Source organism: Amia ocellicauda, chromosome 4, assembly GCF_036373705.1.
Source record: "Amia ocellicauda isolate fAmiCal2 chromosome 4, fAmiCal2.hap1, whole genome shotgun sequence".
Classification (NCBI taxonomy): domain Eukaryota; kingdom Metazoa; phylum Chordata; class Actinopteri; order Amiiformes; family Amiidae; genus Amia; species Amia ocellicauda.
In genome coordinates, this window is record NC_089853.1 from 43,769,981 (window position 1) to 43,785,266 (window position 15,286).

At 40.6% G+C, this 15,286-nt stretch overlaps 1 protein-coding gene across 1 annotated transcript; it reads right to left on the minus strand.

Moving 5' to 3' along the window:
- Window positions 1–2,434: 2,434 nt before the first annotated feature.
- dhx35 (DEAH-box helicase 35) lies at window positions 2,435–15,286 on the minus strand. The gene is made up of 22 exons (XM_066702414.1): window positions 15,217–15,286; window positions 13,710–13,837; window positions 13,266–13,358; window positions 12,957–13,034; window positions 12,728–12,832; window positions 12,403–12,464; window positions 11,434–11,503; window positions 11,048–11,107; window positions 9,978–10,090; window positions 9,590–9,686; window positions 9,176–9,334; window positions 8,799–9,009; window positions 8,583–8,707; window positions 8,406–8,460; window positions 8,056–8,151; window positions 7,768–7,862; window positions 6,410–6,487; window positions 4,812–4,941; window positions 4,482–4,563; window positions 4,317–4,388; window positions 4,063–4,174; window positions 2,435–3,570 (listed from the first exon to the last, which is right to left on the minus strand). The coding sequence occupies exons 1-22, from the start codon at window positions 15,254–15,256 to the stop codon at window positions 3,532–3,534; spliced, it is 2,100 nt and encodes a 699-aa protein (XP_066558511.1). The 5' UTR covers window positions 15,257–15,286; the 3' UTR covers window positions 2,435–3,531.

Consider the following 15,286-nt stretch of genomic DNA (forward strand, 5'->3'; position numbering starts at 1 on the left):
CCAAGGTCTCGAATCCCTTTTTTTCCTACCTCTTTTTAGTTTGTCCTGGTGCATTTTGTTATATTGGTACAAAAGGGAGATGACAAAATCTGCAGGAGCCTATAGGCATTGCTGCTGTATGCTTTTAGCAGGTGGTGGTGTAGATTAAACACCCCATGCATTTGATAGTCAAACTGAAGATTGTAGGTTAAAAATTGTAATTTCTTAGTAACTAAAAAGTAAACACTTGAAAAGGTGATATGCTTCAGTTTGCATGTCTAGAAGTGATGCATGTTTACAGATGTATTTAAAAATGTTACATACAGAAAACAAAGTGCTTTAGTCACACATACCAACTTAATCTGTTGTTTTAAAGGACTTGGGCAGTGTGAGAATCTAGTCTTCCTTTATCTGAACCGTTTGTTTGTTTCTAAAATGCACAGAAATACATAGAGGACACATCCATAGTTGTAGTTCAGGATTGTCCTCCATGCATCAGTACTGCTACAGGCAATTCTGTAGTTGTGCAACCCTGTTATTGCTTTATGCCTGTTGACATTTATTTCCAAGATCAGTTCATTTAGTTATAAAGGAAAAATGTACTGAAACCTGCAGCCATCTCTCAAAACAAATGAAATACAAGACTTCAGGGGGAAACAATTCCACAGTACACGGATGCACTGTAGTCATCCACCATGAGGCGTTTTTTTTATTCCGACAATTAAAAGAAAACTGCTGATTTAAAAACAATCGATTTTTTCAAATGAGAGGACCCACAAGGCATACACATTTAAGAGCACATTAGCTCCATAACAGAGGAGAGCCACCGAGTTGTGATTGAATGTGCATTAGTCGGCCATTCCTCTGTTCACAGAGCCGCTCCAGAAAACCTTGTACCATTTGGAGAACAATAAACATGACTTTAACAATGATAATCGGCTTACTGTTGTAAAGTCATTAAGTTAATATCTGTATATACTCTAGAAAACCAAAAGTATGTGGACAGCTCCTCACAATGTATTTAATGAGGTGTAGGCCCACTCTCTGCTTTAATGACTGCTACAGTCCACTTCCCAGAGACAAAACCGTGCCCTTCAGCCCACAGCCCCATTCCTGCTGCAGCAAAAAGAGTGTGTTCTCGATTTGATGTTGTTTTTCATCCCAGAGGTTAATTACTAGATTGAGGTCAGGACTGTGTGCAGGGAATCCACTGTTTTTAGAACCATTATCCTCGAGCCACTGTGAGATACTTTTTTTTCCTGTTTTTATGTAACAGTGTCATTCTGTTTGATGTCTGAGTCCTCACCATTACATTTGTGCACAGCTTTCAGTTGTCAACCATATCACATTGAATACCAGTGGTCATTGTGCCCTTCACAAAATCCATTCTCTGGTCTGCCCACAACCATCAATTCAATCAATTATCAGCTGTGGGAAGCTCACCCCATTACTCGTGCTAACAGTGATAGTGGAATACCAAACAGCCTATGAGGTACCTGGGTATAACTGTTGAGTAAGAAAGCTATTACAGAATATCGGTACTGTGTAGGCCTATATATAATACACCGTAAAAATATGCATTTAAAAAATAAAAAAAATGGTTTAGGCACATATTATAAGGTATTTATAAGGATTTCTCCAAGAAAAGAAGCACAGGAGCTTTTTTGTTTTGGTATGCATGATCGTATGTATTTATTGGAAGATGTGTCGGATCAGTCACTGGAGATGCATCATGTTTTACAGAAGGGGACTTCAGAACTTGGAAGAGAATTTGGCCGAGTACAGTTTAAAGGAGACAGGAATGTGGATCTTCTTGCAGTCTACTACTTAAACTAGTGATCATCGGGTGTTAGTTATCATTGTTTAAATTTTAACATGCAAGAATATTCAGATTTATTTGCACATTATCTTAGTACTCACATGGTATTCAGCAACAGCTAAATCTAGCCTACTAGAGGAAATAAACCAACACATAACCATGCAGACATTTAGCAATAAAGTTATAAAGGTAACCTTACTGAAATGAAAGCAGGTTTCACTGGAATTAATGGGCTCTGCATTTAACTCTCTTTCTTCAACTTGACAATACACTTGGCTACCAAATGGAAAAAGTCAAAATATGCATTAATTTCTTCTACAATTCCATGTCTTATTTTATATTCCACTGTTTATTTTAATTTTATTTTTGTGGCAAAACTGAATACTTGAAATACAAATTGAAAACCTATCAATACATATAAAGTGAAGTATTCATCTTTTACATTTTTCCACTGGGTAGCCATTTGACTTTTTGTGAAAATACTACACATGCCAACCAAACTAAACACAAAGTCAGAGGTCATCCAGACTAACACACATGTATTGGAATAAAAATTGTATGAATATTAAAAGTTAATGCATTTGAAGATTTTTTTGTGCTAATGTGCTTAAAGAAAGATCACATGACAAAACAAAATCAGGTTAAAAGTGGTGCTTTAAATACAAAAGTAGGACACAAGAGGAAAATGTTTTGTTAAAAAAGAATAGTTGTCATGTCATACTTTATAGTAAGCCTTAAAATATATGTTTTACTTCTAGACTTTTCCATATGGGATCAACAGTAAGACTGACTAATGAAGACTTTCTCATATTGAAAGAGAAATACAGGAGAGACATCTACATGGAAATCCATTTTCTCAAGACAAAAGTACAAAGAGGATTGATTGGTTATTGTTTGGCACAACCTTGTTTCCATTTAAATAAAAACAAGACTGTATCAATTTGGCACATTGAGTAACATCCTAAAGGCCACAGGCAGCTGGTATCACAGACCTCCGTTGGCACTAGTCCTGGAATAACTGACAAAATAACATTAGGTAGTCAAAGTCTAGTGCTTTCCTGGGTCTGTGAAACCAGTGCATAATCTTTAAAATTGGGAAACAGACATTCTGCTATAAAAACCTATGAGTAACCTATAGAGCAGAGACCGAAATTCCTAAATAAAAACTTTGAAAATGATTAAATGCAGATTTTAGTGCTCTGGACCTCTTCCTTTGCCTTTAACTGTAGTAAACCACAGACCCCCAACCACTAGGGTGGCAAAACAAGATTTGAGGCTAGAAAACTTGAGCTCTTCAGTCAAACCTGCTTTTCAAATCCATTTCAGGATCTCTCGAGTGTGAATCAGTGTGACATTTCTCTCTATGTACAGTGCCATCTATAACTCCAAACAATAAAAAAATAAATAATAAACTTAGGTCCAGCTGACAAACATTTTGGCCTTGTTAAAAAAAAAAAAGTGTCAGCCAGACTTCCATTTATTTGGTCTCTATATACAGGTGAAGAGGAATGGGAAATCAATATAATACATATCTATATGTACAAGGATGGAGCTCATTGGGGGAGTGATCCTCTTTGGTTTTCTTGCCCTGATACCCCCACACTGATCCTCTCTTCCATTGTGCAGCTTTGCTGTGGCATTCATTTTGTGGTTAAAGCATTAACCAGTACAATCTCCAAAGGTTTACCCTGCAGTGGGTTCCAGTGTGGGGTTACCAGGACACAATTATCTGCTCAGGTCACCTTTGCCCGCTTGCTGCCCATTGACGAATGCTAAAGAAACAAAAACAAAGAAGACAAGGAGTGGAACTGGTGTTTTTTGTAAACACTGTAGACTATAGCCTGTAACACGTTTAATTTGTTAATGCTTTTACATACCATCAGCAGCTATGAGGAGGCATTTTGAAGCTGCAAACTACTATGAATGCAATGCAAGTTCAGATGCATGGTTGCAAGTGCATGGTTGATTTTGAAAATAAAGGATGTTTGCAGGAAAATAATTCCGTCTGTATAACACAAGTTACTTTGATAATACGCATTTCTATGTTATTTCCAAATAAAAATAGAAATAAAATCGAGAGAATATAAAACCGCAATGTTTTACGTTTCTTATGAAACCTGTACATCACATGATCATTATATTTATGTAAAATTAAGTAATTTGCAGCACTATATCAAGCACTGTGATTTGTTTGAGAGCGCTCTAGTCCTGACGCATAGAGCCTAGTACTCTGAGAGTTAAGTATCATTGCAGAAGGCACCTACCTTGGCTTGCTTGTAGAAATGTGGAGCCAGTTCCACCAGCCAGGAGGACTCGATCGCAGTCACATCACGCATGAAATACTTGGACGTCTGGACCACCTCATTGAAAACCACCCTGGAGAGAGCAACCACAGATCAACGCTGTGCAAAGAACCTGGGGTGAAATTGTTTGTGTTTGTGTGTGGGTATTTTTGCTTTTAAAATAGCTCATAGTACACAGATTCACAGATTTTCACCCATTAGCTTTGCATTCTTACCATTTAGGAGGCTTCTCGGCATATAAGACAGAAGTGGGATGAATGTGCAGCTCACGATCATCTCGAAGAGTCCTGGGGGGGGGGGAAATGCAACAATGCTCACACCCTTATACACACACACACACACACACACACACACTATTTACAGCTTGGTGGCAGTCTCACCTGTAGGAGCCCGAATGGTGAAGTCTGGCTGCATTTGCAAAGAACCCAGAGACGATACATTTCAGGATAACATCAGGGTCCCCTGGACAACAGAAACAACACTGCATCACTAAAAAGACACTACCTTGTTCCCCTCTAACCTGGTTTAGCTGTAGTGGTTGAACGCTGGTGTAGGACAACAATAAATCAACAGTTTTCCTATCCGCTGCCAGGGCTGAATTCTGTCCTGGACTGGCGAATTCGACACGCCTTGTAAACATGTGAACACCCAGCACCTCAAGCTTCCTGCTCCTCCTAGTGTTCTTTCTACAGGCCCAGAATGAGACCAACCTTCACTGGAGGTCCTGGGCACCTTGAACTTGGCCATCAACCTTCGGAGCTGCTCCCTCACAGTCACAGCACGCAGGAGGCCCTTGTAGTTGAGGAAGTGCTCCTGGCACCACTGGGAGCTCTTCTGATGCTAAAAACACAACACAGTATGCAAAGGGTCCTGACAAATAATGCATTTTTCATCTTATTACAACTGTTTAAGCAAGGTGCCTGCAATTTCCCCGGTTTTGGTGCAAGTTTCATGTCCTCAGGGCTACTGTGTGCCTGACGCGACTGACAGCAGCGAGGGAAACTCCCTGCTCTTGACTGCCAGCTAAGTGCCTATGGTCGCTAGAGCCCTGGGCAGCAGTGTACAAGTCTGGGGAAGTTTCCCCAGCTGCCATGAGTGAAGTCAAACAGTGTGAACCCCCCCCCCCCCCAGACACACACCTGTGTTTCAACTCTCTGCGATACTGATCACAAAAACTATTACATGTTAAAACTGAAATTAAAAATGACAGGTATATTGATTATATAGCTGCAGCTGCAGCAACATGTGGAGGGTGTATAAGCCAATACTGTTGGCACCTTTTGAATGCTAGGGTAGGGTGAACTAAGACTGGGACTTCAGGTAAAAGTATCCAAAATCACCTGGGATGTAAAACGCATTGTTTATATTACTAAAATACTCTGATATTCCAAAGGCAGCCATATTGCGCATAATTGGTAGTTTGTCTCCAAGCAAATGACGGGCTTCGTCACTCCCTTGCTGAAAATTGTATTAATCTATACATTAATACTAAATCTATTCAATATTTATTAATTAATTATTATATATGAATCTATTTACCAACTTATTTACCATTGCTAAAGTTAGAACTGTTTTATCTTTTGGGGATACAGAGAAAATGATTCATGCTTTTATTTCATCATGTCTCGACTACTGTAATGCCTTATTTTCAGGTCTGAAATCATCATACATTTGCCCAGCTCCAAATTGTTCAAAATTGTTCAATTGTTCTACTGCTAGATTACTGACTAGGACCAAAACTTCCTCACACACATTAACCCAGTATTAGCCTCTCTACATTGGTTGCCGGTAAATTTTGGAATTTATTTTAAAATTTTACTAATCACATTCAAACCAATCTCACATCCTCAGACCAGGGATTTTTAGCCATTCCAAAGTCTAGGTTGAAATCTAAGGGAAATCGTGCTTTTGCTATAAACGCCCCTAGACTTTGGAACAGCCTTCCTTTTAATGTTAGATCCTCCGAATCAGTCCGTGTTTATGAATCACATCTCAAAACTAATTTTGACGCATTCCCAAATGTATAAAACAGTTATAAAAAAATGTAAAGATAGTTTTATTGCAATTTGTATGCATCTACTGCATTTGTTCTCCTTAACTATTTTCAGTAGCTATGTTTTATTGCATCTCGTCCTCTTTTATATTTCCTTGTATAATATCCAACTGTTGTTTTTTCTTGATTGTGCAGCACTTGCTCTGTGCTTAATAAGTGCTATATAAATAAATGTATACCAACCTACCAAAAGCTCCTACCAGAGCAATATTGACCTTGACAGTGATGAACTGCTGAGGTAAAGGGAGTTCTTACCTTGATAAAGGCTTCATACACGTTCAGCATAGTGAGGTGGTCTCCTTCGGCCACAGCAAACTTCCTGTGTTCTCTGGCCTGAAGAAAGATACCGTTAAAATACAAAATGTTCCAAAAGGGGCTTCCAAACAAGCGCTAAGACACCAGCATGGAGACAGTGGAGGTTCATTCTCGAAGCATGAAGAATCTCACTTCGGACACAGTGCACTACCGCTAAAGGCAAAGACTGAGATGTAGACAGCAATGGCGATGTCTAAAACAATGTGCCCCCAAATTAAAACACTTCTACGTGGTAGGGAGTGACAATGGTGAAAATGCCAGACTGAAAAGGAGTAGTTTTCATCTGCATTGCACCTTTTATTTCATACATTAATTCTACACCCAGTGTGTGTTCCGATTCCTGCGCGCTGTTCTGCTTTGATTCTTATTTCCATTACATTCATTTTCAACAGGAAGTGTGGTGGGGGAAACGAATTATGGTTGCACAGAACCTGGTTCCACTTGCTTCCTTCACTATTGAGAACTTATGAAGAAGATCTTTTTTATTAAATGTTAGCCAGCACAGGAAACAAAAATATCACAGCAGAAACAATGCCTTGGAATTCAGCAACCTCACACATCACTGCAGGGTTTGTTAACTCACAGGCAGGGAACGAAATAACAGGCGAATGCAGATGATCTGAACTAGTCCGTCAAAAACACGTGACATGTCAAAGTGATCGGCGGAACAAAAAATAAAGACTTTAAAAAAAGTGCTTGCCTTTTTTTAGTTCAGAGTGAGGAAGTGGGGAAGAGCTGCTGAAACAGGAGAATGTAAACAAGTAGTAGACATCAGTCTGTGCTCTGGTGATGCGGAGTGTACTGAAGGTGGGGATCTAGATTTAAATGTAGCTTCCCAGAAAACAGAAAACAGCTGCTGGAACTTTGAAGGATATGGCAGGATTTCAGGCCAAGCCCATTTAAAAAGCTTCCACTGCTTCAGTTGTACTTCACATCTGTGGCATTGTCTGGGGTGTAATGTCCTACTATGGCTTCTGATATAGTCTGTTTGATAACACCCCTAAATAATGAAACCGGCACATCTCTTCTCAGACTGATATTCAGAGCACTAAACTGAATCTAGTCCGGGTGATCTGGTGTCCCTATCGCACAGGAAAGCTGTGAGCTGCATGATGCTCTCACTGATCCCTGGGAAAACACCAAACTATTGGGATGTGAAGTGAATACAACATTGCAACAGCTGTACATTTCAGTGGATTACACAGCCACCTCCCAAGGGTCTCCCCGCAGAACAAATCCATATTTGTCACATACACATCTGCATCGCAAGCAGATGTGTATGATCAGGAGTGACTTACAGCCGCCTTCTTCTGATTGGGTGGGTTCACAAACACGTTCTGGATTTGCATCATGGCAGCGATGCTCACGATCTCTTTGGAGCAGCCAAAACTCCCTGCAACAAATGTAAACACGAAACCTTGTTGTGGCACTGTGATGCATTCAGGCTGATATTACACAACATACATTCTAGTATGACAAGGATATTACTAGAAACTGACCACAACATTTCATCATGGAAATGCTTTACGAAAGAGTAACAAGATCTCTAGGACAGGTGACAGTTGATATGGCATTTCTGTAATAACCTGAATCCAGCAGCATCTTGGCAAACATGGGGCTGAGGGGGAATTCTGCCATTCGAATCCCCATGGGCTCAGTGAGGCGTCCGTACTGATCTAGCCCTGCACAGGGCAGAGCGAAAAAGAACCAGGAAAGAAATGTTATGTTTATGTTTATGTTATGTTTTAAACTTTCTCTCTCCAGAGCCTAAATCTGCTGCCTTTTACACACGTTTCCTTCTATCATAAACGGTTTACACCTTTCACTGAAAACCAAAAGAGCTTCCCTTATTTGAGTCTGTTTAGATATCATGAAGTCTAACAGTCCATCTCAACAACAACTTCTAACAGATTCCAACATGGCAGTCACAACTCACCTCCAAGCGCATACAGGAGCTCCAAGGCTTGAACCATGGACTGGGCAGGAGGCGGCTGAGAAACAAGATCAAATGTTACAAAGAGTTCAATTTTAATTTGCTACCTCAGAGTGTGAGGGGGGATAATGGACCCCAACCCAGCATGATGTTGTCAGATGGGTATAAGCAGTGACTTACAGAAAGGAAGTTGAACCTCAGGACATTGTCGATGCCCAAGGCCTTCAGCTGCAGGATCACTGGGGCCAGGTTTGTGCGCTGCATCTCTGGGACTGTCATCGAGGGCAGCTTTTCAAAGTCTTCCTCTGCAATGGAAATAAAATCAGGATAGTGGTGGGGAAGAGAGAATGGTGCACTTTGGTCAGGCTTTTGAAGACCTCTTTGGACAGGACTTACCCGTGTACAGCCGAAAGCACTTTCCAGACCTGTTGCGGCCACCTCTGCCCGCTCTCTGGGTGGCTGAGGCCTTCGAGATGGGGGTCACCACGAGTGACTCGATGGCCGTTTTGGGGTTGTAGGCCCTCAGCTTCACAAACGCGCAGTCGATCACAAAAACAATCCCGTTGATTGTGATGGACGTCTCCGCAATATTAGTAGCTACAACCACCTAAAACAAATGCATAACAAGATTATAAATATTTCCTGCTCCTCATGTAAAATTATACAAAAGACATGAAAATAACCCAGACTTCAATGTATAGCTTCTCTTCTACATGACTTGACACATGGATAGGAGAAAGATAAAGAGAAGTAAATAAAATGTCAAGTTTCACCTTCCGCACTGTAGGGGGCACTCTCTCAAAAACCTTCATCTGCTCGGTGTAGGGCAGGCCTGCATACATGGGCAGCACACGGAGGTGCTTCTTCATCCCGAACCGGGACAGAGCCCTCGCCTGTTCCACCAGCAGAGACACCACTGTCTCCACCTCGTCCTGCCAACACACACACACTCACTGGACTGCTGTTTTCCCATCCCGATTGCAAATGAAGTCCATGTGAATGAAAATGCCAATTGCAAACCCCAGAGAAACTACAAACAATCCACACAGAGTCAAAAAAGACTACGAAGAATTTTCCTACACTGATATAGGCCATCATATTAAAAAACAAAAAGGTATCTATAGGACTACATCAAAAACCTAACTTTAAGGTCAGTGCTGTGTAGCTAAAGAAAGCAGTGCACGTACCTGTCCAGTGAGGAATGCAAGAACATCTCCATCTCCTTCAGTCTCATGAATCTTCAGCACTGTCTCCACGGTGGCTTTCACATAGTCAGGAACAGGGCTGGAGAGAGTGGGAGCAGTGTGTTCAATCACATCCTACAAAGGAGGTCAATCCTAGCCCTTAAATTAATATTAACTTGCTTTAAAGTTTTTTTTTAAAAACACTCATCACAAAAATATCCCATCAAATAGTGAAAAACTAACACGCCGAGAACACGGAATTAGGGACTGAAATAAGGGCGGCAGATGGTAGACTCATGAGAAAAGAAAAAGAAAGATTGGTCAATTCCATGCACAGAAATATGACTGACCCAGCAGCCACTGCCACGACCACATGCTGGTTGTGTTTTACCTCACAGTGTAGAAGACATCCACTGGGTAAGTTCTCCCTTCCACAGTCAGGATCCCACAGGTGTCCTTGCTGGGGTCGCCAGACTCATTCAGGTTAAAAAATTCTTGAAATTTCTAAAAACAAGAAGTTAAAATACTGAACTCTGGAATTCACAGAAAACTAAATAAGTCTTATTTTTTACTTCAATGTTATGGAGTATAAATATGTAATGAGGCATCATGTTTACTTAAAGAGGCCCACAGTTCATGAATAAAGCAAACTCCTAACAACCACCAAAATAATGCCTCGTTCTAACATTCCCACACTCTGTAAACTGCCATTAAACCATGGGATTAAGAAAGTAATTACAAACACAAAGGTATTTCATAATAAAAGCAAATCTTTCATTAAATCTGAATTATACTGATTATCCTAAAAAGGGGAAGCATAGAACCTGTTCTGAAATGTGTGAAATTTAGAAACATTTTTTTAATTATATTTATATAGTCTTCAGGACCATTATAAGATAGCCAATTAACCACTTCTGAATCAATGTCTTAAGTCTTAAAAAAATAAACGCTGTTAGGCAGAAACACTGGAGCTACTGTTAACGCAGAAATTCTCATTTCTCATCTCATGTGTCCATAAATTTCTGTCATGTTAGCAGAATGTTCTGTACAAACTCCAATTTTCCTGATTCTTATTTTGCCTGAAGGAGCAGGACTGTCAAGAGCTCTGAAATACGATAGTGGGCAGGTCAATAAAACCTGTTTAGACTTGGCTTGAAGCACTTCAATACCATATGCATCTCACGCAGATTCTAGGGCAGGGATTGTAAATCAGAAACTGTCGCCCAAAACATCCATAAAGCATTTCAAGAAATCTTAGACCAAACAAAAATATATGGTTAATTAATTTGTCTGACATGCGTAATTTCTCATGTCGACAGAAACTGGCAGATACCAGAAACAAGCAATGGAGATTTAAAAGGTTGCCCTATGAAAGCGTGGTATTTAATGAATGGTTCAGCACACAGCAGACAGTACAGGCAAGCAGCGGGGTGGTATTAGATATTTTTTCTTGCAGATTACCTTGGCATCTAGGGTGGCTGAAGCAACTATCAGGCGCAGATCTCTGCGTTTCTTCTGGATCTAATAAAAGAAGCAGGAAGGGAAACCTTTTTATTGCCATGCAAAAAGCTTCCCCTTTTCCAATTGTCATTAACAGCTTAGAAAAGTTAAAGTGGAAAATCTGACTACCATCCATCCATTGGGAGTTGGAGTTATATTTGCTCTGCAGCATGAAGAATACACCCATTTTGGCAAGGACATACAGCTACATTCACTTAAATTCAAGTTCAACAATTCCAAATTATATGTTTTTTAATGTATATTTTAAATGCCCAGTTTAATTGTAATATCCTGCATCAGAAACTGAGCTCTTTAAAATTCATATGGATAACTCCTCAAATAGTGACCTTCTTGAGCAGGCCAATAGCGATGTCAGTGTTGAGTGTTCGCTCATGGGCCTCATCCAGGATCAGAACACTGCAGAGAGAAAAGCACACAGCAGGTCACTCACACAGCCTTTATCAGCACTGCCACACACAACACCGAGAACAAGAAAATGGTCACTATCTGCCAACATCCTAGACTGTCCTTCTCAACTATTCCTATTGGCATCTGATTTTCATGCACCATTTCTGATGGCAAGCGTACTTAGAACCACAAGCTGGGGGGTGGAGGGAACGTAGAACAAAATAACGTTACATTAACAGTCCTGCATCTGTGCAACTGCTCCCGAAGGCACAGGCAGTCTAAAGGAGGACTGAAGGAAGCATGATCTGAAAGCATCTTCCCTTTTGTAAAGCTATCTTACGAAAGAAAGCAAAGCACAGAAAAAATAATTGTAATGCTATTGTGAAGATGTAGTTATGGCAACCTCAGTGGCAATGACTGACTAGTGTCAGTGATGGAAATGCCGACACTCCAGAAACAAAGACTAAAGTAAACAGGAAGAAGGTGAGGCTGAATACTGCCTGCCTTTCACCACACAGAGACTTAGACAAGAGCTGTGAAACCACAAATCAGGCTGGAATTGTGACATTGCTTTCCTGTAATAAAATCAAAATGAACTGATAAAGGACGGGCATGATTCCCAGTTCCACCCAGTGTGAAACCGTAGAGTCATTAGCACTTTGAGAATCCCATGCACTCTAGCCGTTTCAACTTCCAAGGTGAAGACAATTCATTTCACATTAACCACTTCCATTGCCAACCACGTGGTTGGCATTGACTGATCAATACCTTTTAGCTTTGCATTCTTGCTAGTTCACACCATGGAAACAGGAATACAGCCAATCAATCGTAACGTGATTGAACATCGCTGTAGATACACAATCACAGAGGGTTTGTGTGAGGGAGGGAAAAGAGGCTACGGAAGGTACCTGTATTTCTTTAGGAGGGGGTCTGCCATCATTTCTCTCACCAGCATTCCATCAGTCAGGAACTGGAACACAGAAAACAACCAGACAATAAAGACGGTGCCTTTCAGCAGGTCAGTCGATGCATTTACTTTTGCCTAAGGCTATTGTTCTTCAGTATTCACATATGACTTTGGAGAGGGATGTGTAAAATCCAATCAGCCATTCGGGAGGGCTTCTCTTTTAGAAACATGAATTACGAATAGGAAATCTCTGTTGGATCAGGGTCTGGGGTTTTAATTCATAATAACTCCGCTGATCTCACGTCGTGTTCTGCAAAGTGTCATACCTTGATGCGTGTGGCATGGGGGTCCGAGCAGTCATCGAACCGGATTGTGTAGCCAACCTCATGGCCCAGCAACGCCCCTCGCTCCTCAGCCACCCGACTGGCCACCTGACGCAGGGAAAGGAAGAGGGGAGAGAGAGGTCTGCGTCAGTGCTTTGTGGCAAATAAGATCGAACTTCCTCTCATTAGAAGTACACCCTCAATCAACACGAATCACAAAGGCCTCCCTCACCGAAATGGCAGCGACCCTTCGAGGCTGGGTCACCCCTATCACCTTGCCCTCTGCAGCCCATCCAGCCTCCAGCAGGTACTACAGAGACAGAGACGCATTCAAATAGAGCAACATATTGTCTCATGAGAGTTCCTAATGCATATGTGTTGAAAGAAATGTATGAATACAATTTCTAAAAGATGTAGTACAACAAAGGAATGGTAAATTCCTCTTGTAGGACTGGAGTGTTGCGATACCTTCTGCATCGTAAACAAATTCAAGATTACTGGCAATGCTGAAGCATGGAGGGTTGCAGAAGGGGGATCTGACCTGTGGAATCTGGGTGCTCTTGCCAGAGCCAGTCTCTCCCACGATCACAACCGTCTGGTAGCTCTCCACCAGGTACAGGATGTGGTTTCTGTGCTGAAATTCAGACAGCAATGCCACAGTGTTAGACAATAAAACAGAACACACGTAATTCAATACAGGGCAGAGCAACAAATCTGAGCACAGTTTGCATATTACTTATTTGTTTACAAGAAACACTTTGAAAAAGTATGCTTTCAAAACCAAATATTGCATGAGTCACCAACATACAATTTTGAATAAGCATTTATATATTTTTTTCTCCTTCTAACTAGTTCTTATGCCTCTTTCTCCACTTCAAGCCCACACTGTAAACAGCAGTTAAGGCAGCAGACTGGGGACTTGGCCAGCTCCCACTGAGAATAGTGCAACCCTGGCACCAGTCTGGGGTTCATTAAAAGACAGTACCTTGAACACCGGAAGCTTCTGCCTCTGTTTCTCGATGGACAGGGATGCGTGAGGGTTATAGATGACAGGAGAGCCCCCGACCTCAGAGGACAGCTCACGCTCCTCTCCCACTCCCGGGGCTTCCGATCCTAGCACCATAACATGCAAAACACATAACATTTGTATGCAATTCCAACTAATACCAAATATCACAGGGGGAAAAAAAGTACATTAGGGACACAGGGTTTTTCTTTTTGTTTACAGTTTATTTTGGTAATTATATTAGTACTTTTTCCTCAACAGACATTTCATTTTCAGCTGAGTTTACAGAAATAATTTAGTTCCCACCCTTACTGCCTATTGCTCCCCTATTTTGAGCAATCTAGAAAGTAGGCCCTATAACAACCCAGTTTAATAATACACAAAGTAAACAAATATACCAGGTTCATTTAATTTTGGATGAACAGAGAACAGAAAAAGGGAACAAATATAAATGCAAGTGCTTTATTTTTATTCGCCAAAAATGTCAAAGTTCAAGCACCTCACGATAAAAAGATCAATACAAAAAAATCGGCATTTCTCCAAGTTCACTCAATGTACAGTCGAGTACCATGTCTTGAAGCTCGCATAATTCAATCAATTTACAATCTACTTACAATATCAATATCATGCCAGATTTTAAAGCCCTCACTGTAAGCATTCACTCACACAGTCCAGTTTATTCCAATCTTACAATCTGATTACATTGTCAATATCACATTATGTCAATAAAAGCAGATGTTAAAACGGTGTCTATGTATCCATTACAAAATGACAGCATTCTTGTTGACACAGCTGGGGTTGTAATGTTGCAAATAGGTGTATCCCACACAGTTGCTTTAATTTCAATATTTAACTGTAAAGGCTTTAGGAAAGTATTATTTTAAACGTTCTCACTTGCAGAGTAAGAATAAGATAATAATCATTGAAGTGGACTTACTGAATTATAATGTTCTGGATTGTATGCATCCTCAATGCACCGTCTAATAGGTTATGTGTATTTTCAGTTACAGAGTTAGAAATAAATACAACTCTGTAATCTGCGTAATTCGTTATAATAATCTATATCACTGTGCAGTTCACATTGCCAATGGGTTGGTTGTCTTTGGAACTACTGGAGCGCAGGGAAATCTAGAAAGATCCATAAATTACTGCCATTCAAAGCATGGATATTTTGAAAGGACAACACAAATAGATAACATATGCAAACCCAAGCAAGTCTGAATTGTCGTATATGTCGGTTTATTTCGCAATAGCTGCCGCCGTTGTGCAGAAGATAAACACAGAGCTATAAAAACAAATACAATTGCGCTTCGGTTTCGATTTTGCAGACGTGTCTATATGCCTTGCTTTGAAAAGCAAAACACGTTTATACCAATCGGTATTCAAAACGGCTGAACATGTTCACATGGGCAAACAAATACCACGATGCACAAATCATCTGAGCATTTGTTTTGTTTTGTTCGTAATAAATCAAGTAGATTCTTACCGGGTTTCCAAAACTTCATTGTGGAAAGGGGCGCCGCCATCTTGGTTCATACGTCATCTCTTTAAAAACT